The sequence below is a fragment of the Mandrillus leucophaeus genome, unplaced genomic scaffold (genome assembly GCF_000951045.1).
Source record: "Mandrillus leucophaeus isolate KB7577 unplaced genomic scaffold, Mleu.le_1.0 Scaffold275, whole genome shotgun sequence".
NCBI classification, from domain to species: domain Eukaryota; kingdom Metazoa; phylum Chordata; class Mammalia; order Primates; family Cercopithecidae; genus Mandrillus; species Mandrillus leucophaeus.
In genome coordinates this window covers 2609671-2628561 of record NW_012102865.1, presented here as the reverse complement: position 1 = coordinate 2628561, position 18891 = coordinate 2609671, and the positions used below count along the sequence as shown (strand labels likewise).

At 35.2% G+C, this 18891-nt stretch overlaps 2 protein-coding genes across 2 annotated transcripts in view; one reads left to right on the top strand and one right to left on the bottom strand.

Moving 5' to 3' along the window:
* Nucleotides 1–1258: 1258 nt before the first annotated feature.
* Nucleotides 1259–16782, top strand: BTG3 (BTG family, member 3). Its single transcript, XM_011984879.1, has 4 exons — nt 1259–1438; nt 5452–5589; nt 11630–11837; nt 16101–16782. Exons 1-4 carry the CDS (start codon nt 1266–1268, stop codon nt 16338–16340), a joined length of 759 nt encoding a protein of 252 aa, XP_011840269.1. The 5' UTR covers nt 1259–1265; the 3' UTR covers nt 16341–16782.
* Nucleotides 16525–18891, bottom strand: part of CXADR (coxsackie virus and adenovirus receptor) — a 55401-nt gene continuing 53034 nt past the window's right edge. The window contains exon 7 of the mRNA XM_011984881.1: nt 16525–17296. Coding sequence (XP_011840271.1) covers nt 17255–17296 — 42 coding nt within the window. The 3' untranslated portion in view covers nt 16525–17254. The remainder of the gene's footprint in view (nt 17297–18891) is intronic.

Sequence of the window (18891 nt, the reverse complement as noted above, 5' to 3'; positions counted from 1 at the left end):
CCCTGAAAGAGTACTTACGGAAAGTCAATGCTGAAGTTTTTTATGTATAACACTTTTGAGGTTTAATTTATATACCAGGCAATTCACTCATTTAAAATGTATAGTTAGTGGTTTTAGTGTATTCACAAAGTTGTACAACCATTACTATAGTGAAATTTAGTATATATTTTTATCACCCCACAAAGTAACTCTGTACTTATTAGCAATGCTCCTTTTCTCGGCATCCCACTTACCCCTAGGCCACTAATCTGTTTTCTGTCTATATAGATTTGCTTATTCTGGATATTTCATATCAATGGAATCGTACAATATGTGGTCATTTGTGACTGACTTCTTTCCCTTAGTTTGATGTATTCAAGGTGCATCCATGTTGTAGCTTATATTAGTACTCATTCCTTTTAATTGCTGAATAATATTCCATTACATGTGTATACCGCAGTGTTTGTCCATTCTTTAGTTTGTAAACATAGTAGATTGTTTTTACTTTTTAGCTATTATGAATACTGCTGTGGGCATTTCTGTATTCAAGGTTCACCCATTTTGTAGCTTGTATTAGTACTCATTCCTTTTCATTGCTGAGTAATATTCCATACATGTGTGTACCACAGTATTTGTCCATTCCTTAGTTGGTAGGCATATTGCTTGTTTTCACTTTTTAGTTATTATGAATACTGCTATGGGCATTTCTGTACAAGATTTTGGTGTGGACATGTGTTTTCATTTCTCTTGGGCAAATAGTTAGAAGTAGAATTGACCGCGTCATATGATAACTCTATGTTTAACCTTTTTAGGAACTGCCGAACTTTTCTGTTATAAAACGACTCTACAGTTCTAGATTTTAAAGTAGACTTTTTTTATGTTTTAAAGTTCAAATCATTTCACAGAATTTTAAACTTAGATTATCACAGCTAAATATTGACACACAGTAAAACCTGTGTTGTAGTATCATTTATTATAGTGCTTTTCTTTTACTGATAGATCTGGTTTTATTTTAGCCAACAGGAGTAATGTGTTCTGTTTATGGAACTTCTCCATGAAGCTAAGTTATAAGATTTTTAAGTAGTATTTTATAATAAGGCCTTTATGGCATAAAGATAAGTAGATTGTTCTCTACTCCAGATATAAGCCAAAGAAATACAAGATAAAATTGGAAGGAGGAGAAGGGGAGAGCTGTAAAGGAGGTATATCTTACAGAGCTTCATCTTCCCAGTTTTTTTATTTTGGTTTTTTGAGAAAACATGTTTTATCTTTGCAGGGAAAAAAAAATGAAGAACGAAATTGCTGCCGTTGTCTTCTTTTTCACAAGGCTAGTTCGAAAACATGATAAGTTGAAAAAAGAGGCAGTTGAGAGGTTTGCTGAGAAATTGACCCTAATACTTCAAGAAAAATATAAAAATCACTGGTATCCAGAAAAACCATCGAAAGGACAGGCCTACAGGTAAAGGATTAGATTGGATTAAGCAGAGGCTGATCAACCCCTGAGGTGGGTTCAAGGCCAGATGATTGAAGGGTGTGCAGACCATGTCTACAAGTGTTTCATCTGCAAAATATAGAACTCTGGGGTGTTTGTATATTTTCTCCTTACTCATTTTAAAACAAGTATTTGTTAGTGGAGTGGTGGAGTCCCATTGCCTGGACACAGGGGGCCAATGCTATGGGGTCATAGGAGTTAGTCTTTTGTGGTTATAGCCTGGCTCGTAATAGTGCATTTCTGTTTATCACATGTACTTAGGGATTTTCACAATTCTAGAGGACCCCTAATAACACATTAATGGGCATGGTAGGAGTTGAAAGAAGTGAATCTTGTATCTAAAAGTAAATTACATGATCTATGCTCTTTGAAAAAAAAGTTTTATGGAAAAAGGAAACTAAGATTATTAAGACACCTGATACGTTGTTAATACAAGAATAATCTCATTTATATATTTGTGGTAGAAGCCAGTGTAACTAGACGAATGTAACTCACCTGTGATCCACGACTAGTAAATGCTGGCTCTGGGATTTGCTTTTTTGGGGGCTTTTTTTGGTGTGTGTGGTATTGTTTTTGCTCTGTCACCCAGTCTAGAGTGCATTGGTATTAACCAGAGCTCACTGCAGCCTCAAACTCCTGGGCTCAAGCAGTTCTACTGCCTCAGACTCCCAAGTAGCTAGGATTATAGACATGCGCCAACACACCAGGCTAATTAAAAAAAAAAAAAATTTGTAGAGGTGGGATCTCGCTATGTTACCCAGGTGAGTCTCAAACTCCTGGCCTCACGCGATCTTCTGCCTTTGCCTCCCAGAATGTTAGGATTACAGGCGTGAGTCACCATGCCTGGCCAAAGTTCTGGGATTTGAACTCAGGTCTACATGACCCCATATTTTCATGGGCTTTCTGCACACCGCAGTGCTACCACTGTTTTGGCACTGAGAAGGAAGATAATTCTCACTTGCAGCTGTCTTTTGTACTCTGCTTTATAAGGTACATTTATAGCTTAAAGTAAAGAAGAGCAGACTCCTATAAAACATGCCCTGGCATGCTCACTCTAGTATTTATGTGACTGCTCAGGAACCTCAGCTGAGAATGTTCTGCTAAACTCAGCTGTCAAACACTGTCCCATTTGTGGATGTGGCCACAAGAAATAAAAGTGGAGCAGTGACTATAGTGGTAACTACAGAAATTCTCTTTTATTTGTTTATATTGATGTCCCCAAAGTTTCCTACACAAATCAACACTTTGTGCTTTGATGTCAGAAGGACTTCCTTTCTGCCACTGAGCTCTTGAAAGTACAGGACTATTCAAGGAGTCTAGAAAGGAGGCAAACATATTATTTGCTAATTTCTCATGTACTGAAAATCAAGTGAGCTTGTGTTCTATTGCCAATAAGAGAATCAAAATAGAATATTTTCCTTTTCATTTTAAATCCAAAGAGGTTTCCAGTAAATTGGAAAATGTGAATTAAAATAGAAATGTGCATGCTGACACAGGCTCAAGTCATTTTTTATCTTATCACTTGATTCTCTTAATTTTTTTCTGTGTATTTTCATTTCTGATAGAGTGAACAGCTTTTGTAAGTTAGAACTGCCGAGGCTTTTTACTTCGATTTAATTGACATTGGATGAAGGCTTTTTGGAAGTGCCAAGCCACCATACTATTACTGAAAAAGGAGGCACTGTCAAGTAAATACTTAAAAGGTCAAGCTGTACAATTTCATTTCCATTAATTCTAAAAACTTGAGAAAAAAAACTGAAACAAGATTAAATTGGCATGTGATCAGAAGTATCATTACTGAGTCATTTTAAAGCTGTATTTGAAGTAGAAAACTCTAAAGACTTAATAGTGGGTTGTTACTATTATAAAAATGAATGGAATATAAGATTAACCAAGTTAGTGGAAACTTCAGTCCATAGGCTAGGTGGAGACTCTTCAGTCTATAGAGTAGCTGGAGTGTTCTTTCTCTTACAAAATGTTTGTAAGTTGAAATTGTTTTGCTGCGATATAAATAAGATACTTGTGGAGAGCAATTTGGCAATATTATCAAGATCTGTAAAAATAGTCATACCTTTTGAACAATAAGTCTCCCAAGAATCTATTCTAGAAGTATAATTAGAAATGCAGACAAACGTATGAATATGGATGTTTCTTACACTTTGTAATTGCAAAAATTGGAAAGAACTAAACTGTCAACATTAAGTAAATGAGAATATTTTTACGCAACTTTTAAAATTTTGTTTTCGAAGAGTAGTTAATGGGCAAGTACTCAGTATGTAGAGTGAAAAAAACAGTACAAAATATGTAAGGTACGCAGATTTTGTTGAAGCATAGTCTCTGTTTAAGCATCTATATTTATATATAATTTGTAAGCTTAGAGCCTGTTATCACCTTCATTGTAGATATGAAAAACACATCTAAGATATATCTTTTTATCCTTAACCGCTTTTGGTCCCAGAGCACATGGGATCTTTCAAATTACCCTATATAATATTAGAATCTATACCATAAGACCATGTTTTTAAAAGGACTAAGCAGTATTTTACATACTAGAAAATAATTTTTCTCACTTCTCCTTTGTTATATAGTTAATGGTGATGCTAAGATAGGTACGTATAAACAGAGTTGAGTATTAGGGAAATAACTTGCTCTTTGGAGTCTAGTGGCCTGGATTTGAACCCTAGATCCATCACTTACTAGCTGTATAATTTTGGGGAAGTTACTCAAACTCTCTCTGCCTCCCTTTTTCTTTATGCTGTGGAAAAAAAGTAACTCACAGGATGATCATGAGAATTAAGAGTTAATACATGCAAAGTATTTAGGAAACTGTCCATTGCATAATAAATTTTAAAAAAGCGTTTTTATTAATATTATGTAGAAACACGTATTCCTAGTTATTCTATTGAGAAATTTTCATTTTTTAAATAGAAATTAAAACCAACTAATAACTTAACTTTTACAAAAACTTTAAATAGCACATGTAGTCTTTATATCATTATGTTCTACAGTATAATTACTATTTATCAATTAACTTGTATTTCCGTGTTTTATAGTTTCAGGTCTGAGGAAGAGATACAGTGACTTAACTAAGCTCACCTGAGAAATACTAGGATTAGTGCTGAAATCCAAATTCTCTTGATTGATTCTTGATTGTAGGCAGTAAATACTTTTCCTTCATAGGCCCTATTTCCCTACTTAATCAGAATGCTTATTTAACGTTAAACAGAATGCATATTTTTTGTATTTACTCTAAGCCACCTTTAAATATTCCATTAGGTAGGTGTGGTATAATAGGTTAAAAAAAGGTGAGACAGAGGCTTTATTGGTTTAGAAATTTTCCTCACTTAATTTTGACAGCTATTTAAATAAAAGTCCTTGGGTAAATAGAAGTTAAATGAAATAAGCCAATAACATGTTAGGTATTTTAATCATTAGCATGTGATATGAATGAATCGGTGTCCTTCACTTATCCCGTATATAGAACAGTTATAGGTAAAGCAAGGGTGTCATCTTACCACTTTATTATCTGAGATATAAAAGCAAGTTAATGACAGATCAGAACTTGTCATAAGCATTTCCAAATATCATCTGAAACATTAGATGAGGCCTTTTGTTAGAGATTTTTTTGTATAGGAACTTGGCCTATAGAAACTTTTGTCTTCAGAGTTCTTAAATTTCATGCAACTTTCATACTCCTTGCTCATTTAATGTACATGGGTAGTCAAGTCTCTGGGTAGACTGAGGTAGACGCAGTACTAGTGATTTTCTTGGGCTCACATAGGTGCCATCTTTTTTTCAGGCTGCCTCTGTGTCTGTAGTTCACATTTATTATCTGTTTAGGATAGATATGCTCCTAGGTTCTCTACCAGGGTATTTTTTATTACTATTTTATTAGTCACCTTGGCAAATATGAATAGATGTTAACGGCGTTTATGATTAAATTCATTTAAATCCATTAATATAACTCCACTTTGTTGTAGATGTATTCGTGTCAATAAATTTCAGAGAGTTGATCCTGATGTCCTGAAAGCCTGTGAAAACAGCTGCATCTTGTATAGTGACCTGGGCTTGCCAAAGGAGCTCACTCTCTGGGTGGACCCATGTGAGGTGTGCTGTCGGTGAGTTCTCAAGTTTGGACGCTGAACTGATGACCATGCTGGAACTAATTTTATGACATGCTGTCATGTACAACCTGCCTGTGTATCTTTATGGCCAGGAGCTGGTGGTTTAACTCTCAGATGTAAATTTTATGAAATACTTTTCTGGAGGTGATGTTGAAGGACTGGTTACATTCCTGCTTTACAGCTGAAAAAAGAAACTGATTAGGCAGGGGTTTTCTAGTAGTGCTTTGCCAAGAAGCTTATTATGGACCAAGAAGTAGACACCTTGATTCCGCGAGATGTCTATTATCTTTAATTGGTGGTACACTTGTCTGTTTATCTTCAAATTAAGAAGCTAATTCCAAATAATACTGGGTAACCACTTTTGGTTTGTTTCTGTTTCTGTTTATTCTCCCTCTCTCCTCTTTTCTTTGGAGTGGAGTTTCACTCTTATGGCTCAGGCTGGAGCTCAATGGTGCATTTTCGGCTGTCTGCAACCTCTGCCTGCTGGGTTCAAGCAATTCTCCTGCCTCAGCCCCCCGAGTAGCTGGAATTACAGGTGCCCACCACTGTGTCTGGCTAATTTAAAAAATATTTTTAGTAGAGATGGTGTTTCACTATGTTGGCCAGGCTGGTCTCAAACTCCTGACCTCGTGATCCACCCGCCTCGGCCTCCCAAAGTGTTGGGATTACAGGTGTGAGCCACTGCTCCTGGCCTCCCCTTTTTGGTTATGTAAGTGACTGAGTGATACTTTCGTGGTTTTATTTTCATAATGGAAGTTATTTTTCTCATCTCCTAATGAATAGAGTTGTGAAAGATCAGTGCTAGGTATGAAATATTTTTGAATTCCACTCACTCAAAAGCCATTCTTTGTGGACCGGGCACTCAGTTGTGGGGTTTTCAAAAATGAAAGCAACATTCTGCTTTTAGGTAGTTCAGTTTGAAATTAAGGAGAAGAAAAGTAAGCAAATTACATTGATCTGATTTATGCTATAACAGAAATGTGTACAAAATGCAGTGGTAGGTTGCACAAAGTAGGAAGTTACTGCATCTGGTGAGGAGACTACTGAGTAGGTGATACTTGAGCTGGGAGGTGAAGGATGAGCCATGGTTGACCAGGTGACAAGGTGGGAAGGATGTTCTAAGTAGCAGGAAGAAGATGAACAGAGGCATAGAACTCCTGCAAGAATTTTCCTGTGGCTCTACCTTTAGGATGTTTCTATTTGGTTTTGAGGCACAATTCACCTGACCACCTGCGCTCTTAACTGATTGTAGTAAAGCTGCTTCTTGAAGGAACCCTAACTATGTACTCCCAAGGTGGTCACAGACTGACCTGATTCCAACAACGAAGGTGGAGGTGAAGACATGAGAACTGAATTACATGGTTATTCTTTCATTAACTTTTGTCAGGACCACTGCTTGAGGTTACTACCTGATTTGCCAGTGGTTGGTGTAAGTTTACTGCTTTGGGAAACCAGGTGTAGGTGGTAGAGGTTTGTGATAAACATTCTCCAATACTTCTTTCTCGGGTAGAATAGGGGAGCAAGCCATCTCAGATTTAGGTCTGAGAAAATAAACATTTTTAGATTCTGGGACTAATTAAGGACTTGCTTTAGGCTAGAGTTGGAAAACTTTGGCCATTGAACCTGTGCAAAAGACATCCATTTATAAGAAATAGCTGTCAAAAAGCTACTATATTGAATTGTTTACTTTTTAATTTGACCTGCACTTAGATCCTAGTTGACTCTTATTTAACACACAGTTTTTTAAGTTAGTTGTGTGGTTTCTTAACCCATGAAATATGAGAAGCAGCATTTGAAAGAGGGTTGATCAGTCAGATGCTACCAAAAGATGTCATATGATCTTACATAGAGACAAAAATGAAAAAGCTAAAAAATCAGCACAATTATGTTATCACACAATCAAAAGTTTATGTTCAATATAATGATCCTAAACCATCAGGAAAAAGTTTTTATGTCCAAGGATGTTTAACAAGTTGCATAATTATACAAACATTTTGGACCTATGTATTTAAAATGCTTAAAATAAGTCTCAGTACCTGAACATAAACACTTTAGTTATACAGACATTCTACTTCAGTAGCCATTTCATTATTTGATGATGCCTGGCAGGAAAAAACTACTACTTTGCTTTCATCTTATTAATCGAAGAAAACCTTTGCATTCAGTAGACTTCTATTTTGCCAAACATTGGCTCTGATGTGATTTTTTTCACAGCTAATAGAAATCACCTGTGAATGTCAGGTGTTCATTCAATAACAGAACCCCAAAAAGTAAGACGTATTAGCAGTTGAGTAGAGGTGGTTGATATAAGTTAACAGAGGAAAAAGAGACTTTGAGAAGTGTTTTTTCACCAAAACTGGAAAGACGGATATTTCGAAAATTAAAGCTGATCTAGCAAGTATACAGTTGATCAATTATCTGAGAATCTTTAAAAATAGTAACTCATTGGCATACTAGAGACTAAGATTGTTTAAAAAAATTGAGATGCACTCAACATTCTTCATAGTCTTCACTTACTCTATCTGACAGAATACAATGTTGCAAGAGTACAAAGAATGCCATATAGTTAGAAAGGTTATCACTTAGTGATACAGAATAGAAATAAATCTTGCCTATGATGAGAAGTTCTGAGAGTAGATGCCAACTTCATTATCTACTCAACATATTTTACAACTTTTTTTTTTTTTTTTTTTTTTTTTTGGTGATTTCTGCAATCCGTTTTTTCCCCCTGCAATACAGTGTTAGATACTATTGATTGTTTCAAAATAACTAAATTAGCCTTGATACTTTACCAGTGATCATCGAAAAATAGAAAGTTTAAAAGTTGTCTAGGTGTTACTAATTATCCTAAGGGCTTGACTGCACATTGTAATGTTATAGTAGTATAGTCAGCAGCTTCTCTTACCATGAAGAGAGAGCCCTCATACCAAAATAGTTCAAAGGGAAAAATGCAGAACCAAATTGGGTGTCAAAGAAATCTGAGCTAATAATGCTGATCCTTCAATCATTAGATATTTGCCCTTGGTTGAGGTTTCTATTTCTACAAAGGCAGGAATTTTTCTCAAATTTCTTGCCTTTCCGTTTTTGATTTTTGATTCCATTAATGGGCAAAACTGAAGATAGGCCTAAGCCATTGTTATATTACTGTCATTAACACATGAATTAACCCTTGATTGTCTTGAAATTTGTTGAATCTTTCAACCGTGGAGAGGACATGGAGTAAATGTGTATTGCTAAAACCTTATGCTAAGTAAACTTGAAATTAGAGAACACAGATTTTATGTTGTGAGGAACTCAGTTGTTTAGGAATTTTATTTGTTTGTTTGTTTTGTTTTGTTTTAGAGAGAGGGTCTTGCTCTGTTTTCCAGGCTAGAATGTGGTGGCATGATCGTAGCTCACTGTAATTGTGAACTCCTGGGCTCAAGCAATCCTCCTGTCTTGACCCCACAAAGTGCTGGGATTACACGTGTAAGCTACCATGTCCAGCTTCTGTTTAGGCATTTTATACTATGAAGAGTCACCAGCCATAGATCAGCCACTATCTAGCCAGCTCCAGCTTCCTCATCCGGCATATAGGAAACTAAGGCCTAGGGAAATTAAGTGACTTGCTTCTGGTGACCAGAGCTAGTTAGTGGCAGAGCCACAGTGAGAAATTAGTCTAATGCCCTTTCCACCATCCCGTAGCAACTTTTTTTTTTTTTTTTTTTGAGACGGAGTCTTGCTCTGTTGCCCAGGCTGGAGTGCAGTGGTGCAATCTCAGCTCACTGCAGTCTCCGCCTCCGACATTCAAGCAATTCTCCTGCCTCAGCCTCCCGAGTAGCTGGGATTACAGGCATATACCACCAGGCCCGGCTAATTTTTTGTATTTTTAGTAGAGATGGGGTTTCACCATGTTGGCCAGGCTGGCCTCGAACTCCTGATCTCATGATCCGCCCACCTTGGCCTCCCAGAGTGCTGGGATTACAGGCCTGATCTACTGCACCCGGCCCCTGTAGCAACTGTTATGAGGTAAACTGAAAAAGAGTAGAAAAGCGAAGTTATGTACTATATTTAAGCAGTATTTATAGTTTCATTTGGCCTATAGGAATGGAAGACAGCATACCTATCTGCAGAAATAGAACTCATCTATCTGTGTGATCTATGAGACTACTTGATTTCCACATAAATTTCCTTTTCTTTTTAAATTGAGAGACAGGGTCTCGCCATATTGCCCAGACTGGTCTCAAATTCCTGGGCTCAAGTAGTCTGTCCACTTAGGCTTCCTGAAGTGCTGGGATTACAGGCGTTAGCCACTGCACCCAGCCTCATGTACGTTTTCAAAGGCTTTATAGCAGTTTATCATAGATAACCATTCTGATTCAGAAATAATTTGAGACAAGTGCTGTCTTGAAATGAATTAACATCAGCTAACTATTTTTATTGAATCAAAAGCTTGACATTATTTCTTAGAGTTACTTATTTTTATCTTTTTTCAAATTTAGAATCACTTTAATTGCATTTCTAACTTTAATTATGTGTTTTTTAAGAACTACTTAACAATGTCCTTTGTCCTGATGCTAGAAATTGTTTCATAATGTTGACATTGTGCAATCTATTTAAATAGATTTGTGGGTTTCTCCTATGTCCACTGAGTAAAAACTCTTGGTTTTACTTGAATTTATTACACTGTTTTCCTACATATCAGAATTTTTTATTTTTTAAGTAACCAGCAGTGTAGGTTACATATTTTGACAACTTAAAAAAAAAAATCAAAAATCTTGAAAAATGTTTTGGAAGAATAACAAGACTTTTTCGTCTTACCTTAAAAAAAAATTAAGATGAGAGGTGAATAGTTATCCTAGGAGACTCTGAAGTAAGCAATATAATTTAAGTTAAACCTCTATATTCTTCAGCAACAATCTTTTTTCTTTCATCTCAATAACTGCCTCAGTTCTCATTTTTGTAAGTATAAGTATAAGAAACACAGGCCCCCTTTTTTATTTAATTAGGGTTAAAGTCAGTTTTATAGGAAATTTCTAGTTGATCTGTGACTTAAATTGCTAGGATGTATGTTACATTTATAAGTACAACTGGGGCTGGGCGTGGTAGCTCATGCCTGTAATCCCAGCACTTTGGGAGGCTGAGGCAGGTGGATCACCTGAGTCAGGAGTTCAAGACCAGCCTGGCCAACATGACGAAACCTCATCTCTACTAAAAATACAAAAATTAGCAGGGCGTGGTGGTGGGCACCTGTAATCCCAGCTACTCAGGAGGCTGAGGCAGGAGAATCACTTGAACCCGGAGGTGGAGGTTGCAGTGGGCTGAGATCACGCCCGTTGCACTCCAGCCTGGGCAACAGAGCAAGACCTGTCCCCCCCGCCAAAAAAAAAAAAAAAAAAAAAAAAATTTCAGTCAGTGGCGCATGCCTGTAATTCTAGCACTTTGGTTGGCTGAGGTGGGTGTATTTCTTGAGCCTAGGAGTTCGGGACCAGCCTCAGCAACATGGTGAAACCCTATCTCTAAAAATGTATATAAATTAGCTGGGCATGGTGGTACACTCCTATAGTCCCAGCCTCTTGGGAGGTTTGAGGTGAGAGGATCAATCACCTGAGCCCAGGAGGTAGAGGCTGCAGTGAGCTGTGATTGTGCCACTGCACTCCCGCCTGGGCAACAGAGTGAAACCCATCTCAAAAAAATAAAAATACATCAGAATGTTTTACTGTATAACCAATTTCATTGGTACATACAAAAATGCAATCAAAACAGTGGACTTTTTTTATGTTTTAAACAATTTTTTTTAGGAATTAGAAAAGAAAGAAAAGGAAAGAAAATGGGGTTACTTTTATGAATTCTTAGATAGAACAGAAGTAGAAAACTGGTTTGCTTGCTGGCATTGAGCTGTATTAGGATATTAAATGTGTAGGCTTAAGTTCTGTGATGATTCCTTCTTTGCCTTGGATTGATGGCATGTCCAGTCTCTTTAATTGTTTTTATGGACATTTTTTGCTTTGCTGATGTGACTTCAAGATTTATAAGTTTTTAATTTTATTCTTAGGTATGGAGAGAAAAACAACGCATTCATTGTTGCCAGCTTTGAAAACGAAGATGAGAACAAGGATGAGATCTCCAGGAAAGTTACTAGGGCCCTTGATAAGGTTACCTCTGATTATCATTCAGGATCCTCTTCTTCAGATGAAGAAACAAGTAAGGAAATGGAAGTGAAACCCAATTCGGTGACTGCAGCCGCAAGTCCTGTGTACCAGGTAACCATGAAACAGCTCAGTTTTAAAGGCATGTGCAGGGATTGCCAGGACCTTTCAGGTAGTCCTGCTTGGCATTGCCCAAGGTTTCTGATTTGAGATTCTGGATAATGGTTCTTGCCTTCCCTGATGCTGAGGGAAAGCTGTTTCTCTGGCACGTAAATAGGCATCCTCAGTCATTTTATCAAAGGTCAGCTTCACTATACAATAATTAAGATAAATTTATTTCAGAAAAATTGGCAAAAAGTAGAAAATTCATGATGGTAAAACATTCCTGATATTTTAAAATTTCTTATTCAAAAGTTACCACTTATTTTTTGTAGTATGTAACACTTTGTTTTATACCTCTGGGTTTATCTTACTATCCTCTCCCTTTCCACAATTAAAGAGAAACCTCTCTAAATTTATTATGTTATAATTAATATTTTACTCAAGCCTAAAACATTGTCTCCCATTTTGCTTTCCTAGTTGAAAAGTCATATAGCTAGTGTGCCTGCACTTGCAGATCCATTCACTTATTTACTACTTTTATCTGCATACCAAAGAACATTTAATAGACTTTAAAAAATCGTTGACCCAACAGCATTCTTCAACAGGAAAGATATTTTAAAGTAAGAACAATTAAAAGAGGTTTTTTGAGTTGAGCCTTAATCTGTACATGTACTTATTATTAGTTTTTAAAGGTACCTATTTTTACTTATTTGCTTTCATTAAATGTAGTGAAACATACAGGTTTATGGTAAGGTTGAGCTGAAAATGAAAATTTAGACCTAATAAGTAAGAAGCAGAATATTGGAGTTTTTAGTATGATAAACTAAACTTTTAAATTCAGCATACATTTACATAATGAACATTATTTCAGTGTAACTTAATTTTTGGTTTCTCATTTTTTTCTCAGTTGAATTCTTCTTCCTAGACTTGAGGGGAAGATTAGTTCTGAAGATTATCATAATTTAGGGATATATGTATATGTGTATGTATATGTATATATTATAACATGCACCTGGTTTTATGAAACTTCAAACAGTACAAGACAGTATAATAGTAAGAAGTCCTCTTTCTCCCCAGCCACCATTCCTATGCACTTCCACAGAGGCATTCGTTACCAGGTTTTTTTCCCCCCAGTATCCTTCCAGAGAGATTCCCTACATAAATAAATAAACATAGTATTTGTACTTCAGGATCATTTTTTAAATCCTTGCCATAAATATTTGAGACATTTTTTTTCTCTGTGTGATGGATTATATATTGCAAATTACCTATATTGAATTTTCTGGAATTCATCCAAATGTGTGGCAATTTTACCTTAGAATTTTATTTGTTGTTACTCAAGCAAGAATGTAAGTCTTAAATTAAATTGATTGCTGCTAACTTTTTACAAGGAAATTTACCTTTAATTTTTAGGATTTCTTTTAAAATTAAATTGCATTTATTTTCCTCATGTTGAAAGACTATTAGGATAACAGAAAGGTAAGGAAATTGAGGTGTCTCTTCCGTGCTTTTTAAGGAAAACATTTCTACTTGGCATAATACTCATTAGCAAAACATTTTATAATAGAGAAACACTACTACTGTGAGTCCTTGCATGAAAGCTAGTGCAAATGGCCCACTTTCATTTTTTTTCTTTCTAGTATTTTTATCTTGAATCTGGCATTGCCACAAGCTTTAAAAAAGTTTTATCAAGTAAGGACAAAAAAATTTCTAGCTTGGAATTTTTGTTCTCTAGTGTTTTCTAAAAGGCATCCCAAGAGAGGGGTCTCCACAAATTAAGAAATGAAGATTGTGTCAGTTCTTCTGAAATAGATCCGTAGATCCAATTGAGTATCAATGAACACCTTAAAAGGTTTTTTCTAGAAAGTGACAAATTGATTCAAAATTTTTAAAAACAAGGATCAGTTGGAGGGCTCACACTAATTCAGAGGTATTATATATTCATCAAGACAGTGTGGTAATGGTTTAAAAATACACAAATATATTGATGGCACAGGATAGAGTCCAGAAGTAGACCCACATACATACAGTTGGTTTTTTTTTTTCCCCTTTTAACAAAAGTGCCAAAGCAATTCAATGGGGAAAGTCTTCAAGAAACAACTGGATGATCTGCATGGGGAAAAAAAAAGAACCTAACTTAGCTGACACCATACACAAAAATACTGATTTGAGATAGATCGTGTACCTAGATGTAAAAGATAAATCTCTGACACTTTTAGAAGAAAACATAGGGAAATATAATCTTTATTTTGTGATAGGCAAAGATTTCTTCTAGAGGGTCACAAAAAGAAAGTAATAAGGGAAAAAAATGGATAAACTGGACTTCATCAAAATTAATCTTTTTGCTTATCAAAGAAACCATTAAGAAAATGGGCAAACCATAGACTAGGACAAAATATTCTCATTATATATATCTGCAAAGGACTTATTTCCAGAATATACTTTAAAAAAAAATCGCTCACAGATCACTAGTAAAAGGTAAAAGACTCAATAAAAAATAATGGGCATATCCTGCTGTAATCTCAAAAAAAGGGCAGGGGGAGCAAAAGATGTGAATAAACACTTTACAAAAGGAGTTATGTGAATGGCCTCATTTATCATCAGAGGAACGTAAATTAAATCCATATGAAACACTAGTTCTTCCAGAACTGCTCAATTTAAAAGTCTGACAGCGTGAAATGTTAGCAAGGATGTGAAGCAGCTAGATTCATAAACTTGGTGGCAGTGTAAAATGGTACCACCAGTTCTAAAAACTGGCAATTTTTAACATTAAATGTGTATCTCTTCTATTACTCAGCAGTTCCACTCGTAGGCATTAAATATTTACCAAAAGAAACAAAAATATGCCTATAAAGCCTTATATTAGAATTTACTGTGCTGTTATTCATTGCAGCATTGTTTTGTTTATTGCGTATCATTGTTTTTTTAATAGTAAGAGACTGAAAGCAGCCTCAATGTCCCATTAATAGGAGATCATTTAATTTATAGTCATTGCTGTACTATCTAGCTGTAGAATAATGAGAAAGGTCTTTATGTATTGATCTTTCTGAAATGTATTATTATCAAATGTAAAAGCAGGATACAATCCAGTATACATATATATTTTTAAAATGTGTATAGATGTGGATAGAATATCTCTAAAGGTATATTTAAAATAATGTTGTCAGTTGCCCCTGAGAAGGATTAAGATAAAGAAGATAAAGGGTGAGATAAAAAAAGAGGAACTTTCCACAGTTTACCCTTTTGTACCTTTTGAATTTTCTATCATGAATGCAATGCTATACAGAATATAATTTTTTAAAAAAATCCTATACTTAGAAAAGCAGATTAGAGATCAGCAAAATCAGAATTTTAAGAAGATGCAGCATTCTGAGCAGAGAGGTCTAAAACTGCTGGTATGAACACTTTGAATAAATGTGAACCTAATGTGCCCACCTGATTTATGGGATAATCTAAAACTATTATTCCCAAATACTAAACTGGCTACATCAGAATCACCTGGGGAGCTTTGTCAAAATACCTGGCCTCTAGTTCTGAGATTTATTTATTGTTCATTAGATCGCTGCTGGGGCATGAACATTTTGTGTTTATCTTTTTTTTTTTTTTAACTTTTATTTTAGGTTTAGGGGTACACATGAAGGTTTGTTACATAGGTAAACATGTGTCACAGGGATTTGTTGTACATATTATTTCATCCCCAGGTATGCAGCCCAGTACTCAAGTTACCTTTTCTGCTCCTTTTCCTTCTCCTACCCTCCCGTCTCAAATAGACCCCAGTGTCTATTGTTTCCTTCTTTGTGTTCATAAGTTCTTATCATTACCTCACCTCCCACTTAAAAGTGAGAACATGTGGTAGTTGATTTTCTGTTTCTGCATTAGTTTGCTAAGGATAATGGCCTCCAGCTCCAATGTTTTGTGTTTAAAAGCTTCCAAGTGACTCCTGGCTTAGCCAGCTGTGGAAACCACTGGAGTAAAACAAGTATGTCCTTCCAAACTTCCATTTGTTCCATGTTTTGGTCTTTTCTGGTTGAAGTTGTTTAGGAAGTACTATGTTTGAGTTTATTCATTACTTTATGCATTCAGAAAACATTGGTCACCTGTTATACATTATACGCCTATTACACGTGAGGTTTTTAACGTATTTAGACCTGACAATAGGAATGTCACTTAGATGTGCTCTTAGGGTTGTGGGTAACTTTGTCTTTAATAAGAAATCTGGAACATAGATGATGAATTTTTCCTTTGTATTAACTTAATGTGTTCTCTTCCTTACAGATTTCAGAACTTATATTTCCACCTCTTCCAATGTGGCATCCTTTGCCCAGAAAAAAGCCAGGAATGTATCGAGGGAATGGCCATCAGAATCACTATCCTCCTCCTGTTCCATTTGGTTATCCAAATCAGGGAAGGAAAAATAAACCATATCGCCCAATTCCAGTGACATGGGTACCTCCTCCTGGAATGCATTGTGACCGGAATCACTGGATTAATCCTCACATGTTAGCACCTCACTAACTTCTTTTTTGATTGTGTTGGTGTCATGTTGAGAAAAAGGTAGAATAAACCTTACTACACATTAAAAGTTAAAAGTTCTTACTAATAGTAGTGAAGTTAGATGGGCCAAACCATCAAACTTATTTTTATAGAAGTTATTGAGAATAATCTTTCTTAAAAAATATATGCACTTTAGATATATTGATATAGTTTGAGAAACTTTATTAAAGTTAGTCAAGTGCCTAAGTTTTTAATATTGGACTTGAGTATTTATATATTGTGCATCAACTCTGTTGGATACGAGAACACTGTAGAAGTGGACGATCTGTTCTAGCACCTTTGAGCATTTACTTTATGGAGCGTATGTAAGTTATTTATACACAAGGAAATCTATTTTATGTCGTTGTTTAAAAGAATTGTGTGAAATCATGTAGTTGCAAATAAAAAATAGTTTGAGGCATGACAACGCGTGTTTCTGTTGTGTCCATAAAAAAGGGAAAAAGAACAGAGGGGTATTTCCCTTCAGTGTATTTAACTAAAGAGCAAAAACATTAAACAGAACGTAAGAATTTTTAAATTTCCTTTGAAAAATCAACTGTTTATTAACCATACTTTTTCTAAAAGACCACATATCAAAATATGTATATCAAAAGTTAAAAATTTGTTAGTGGTAGCTATTGAAAATACAATAAAACATCTTTTAACTATCAGTGTCACTATACATAGGGTTTTTTTAAACCAAGAATTTGGCTTATACTAATTTTAACATGACATCTGACTTACACGTCTGATGCCATTGCATAAAGTGGATGTGTTCTCACAGCTGTTCTGATCTCTGCCTTGTGCTTTTTTGGAAAAACATTTAAGTCTTTACTAGAGGCCTAAAATAAAGTCAAATAATACAATACTTCAGATTCTTCAGTAGTCCTTCATATTTATACAACTGTAATTCCATCAGTCTTGTAAGGGTACTCGAACTACAAAAAGAAAAAGAGGTACTTCTATAAGAGTTTTGATTTTTCTCCAAAGGTAAATTTTTAAAAACTAAGATCAGCAGTACTTTTTCCATCACCTTCATCTTTAAATTTGCAGTCTTAAATTATTTCTTACCAGAAAAATCACAACTTGCTAATAAATCATTGGATGGCCGTGGCTATTCCACAAATTATTGTTATATTTTAGGAAGATAAATTCTGAAATTCAAAACGGCACAAATCATAAAGGTACAGCTCAATAGTATGAACATGTAAAGTCAGTTTTTAAAGTATTTGCAACTTCAGAAAACTCATTTTTAAACCTTAGAGACTTTTCTAGTTTTAATACTGTACTCTTTGTTAAGCCATACACAATTTTAACATCTAAACCATATCTACTTTTTTCCTGAAATCTAGTGACTCCCTATTCAAATGTGAGCATGTTTATTACTGTCACAAGGGAGATGTGTTTTATCAAGTTAATTTTTTTAACTAAAATTGAAAGGAAAAAAAATTACTTTCAAAGTCATCACACTGCTTCCTTATGGGTCCTTGAGTTTTGTGGTGATAATGACAGATATGTAGGCAATTGGTGTAAAGTTGGAAAGTTTCAAGTATTTTTATCATGAAGTTAGCAGATAGCATTTATTTGTTGCTTTGCTTATAAGCAAATTGGTCCTCATCTGTAAGTTTTTCATCTGTGTATTTAACCATGTATGGAAAATATTCAAAATAAAAATTTAAAAATACAAATTTTAAAATATACATTAGGTATTATAATTAAAGGATATGCATAGGTTATATGCAAATCCGAAGCCATTTTATATAACGCACTTGAGCATCTGAGGATTTTGGTATCCAGGAGGGTCCTGGAACCAATCCTCCAAGGATACTGAGGGATGACTATATAGGCTTCTTGGGAAAAGCACAAGCATAATAATGTCAAGAAGGAAGTGTTATTTTTGGCACATACCTAGTAACCAGAACATTCCATGTTACTACAAAATCTTCATTAGTTCTGACGATTAAAATGACAGGGCCTCTTGGGGAAATTACTAGTTTTGAATTTGACTGCATACAGGTAGATGTATTACTTGTAGAAGATTGTGCCAATGTTTCGACTACCTATCCTCCACCTTGTTCTGAAACTTAGAGCAAAAGAAAGCTCTCATAAATAGGCTTTTCCAATCTATTCCTAATGAAATAAAACTGTCACTCAGCAACTGGGTCTTAAATTCTAGCAAACATGGGGTACAAAGGTTTGCCAAACCCTTTTTTAGTAATTATGACTAGGCGCTTTGTCTCTCAAGTTTGTCTCCCTTAGACAACTCCAAGGGTGGCTCTTAAAACATGGCTACATAATTTCAGCTTGAAAGCCTTATCGGGCTATTTCAAGCAGGAGTGGTTTGTCACTGAACACTAATTTGTTTAAATTCTCCACTTCATTTTATATTTGTAGGCATAACTGCAAAGCCCTAATTTTTATACGTTAAACTTGGATATTTGAAAAAAAAATTTTTTGGTAAGTTCTATCACAATACTAAAAGAAGTGCTTATTTCTGGTTTATTAGTATAATATTTATCTCAAAGTATTTAAC

What these genes read in the sequence shown, in the direction of transcription:
- BTG3 (XM_011984879.1), top strand. Translation starts at nt 1,266, where the DNA reads ATGAAGAACGAAATTGCTGCCGTTGTCTTCTTTTTCACAAGGCTAGTT. An exon ending in CCATGTGAGGTGTGCTGTCG is followed by an intron (nt 5,590 to 11,629) that starts GTGAGTTCTCAA and finishes TTTTATTCTTAG; the next exon opens with GTATGGAGAGAAAAACAACG. An exon ending in CCGCAAGTCCTGTGTACCAG is followed by an intron (nt 11,838 to 16,100) that starts GTAACCATGAAA and finishes TCTTCCTTACAG; the next exon opens with ATTTCAGAACTTATATTTCC.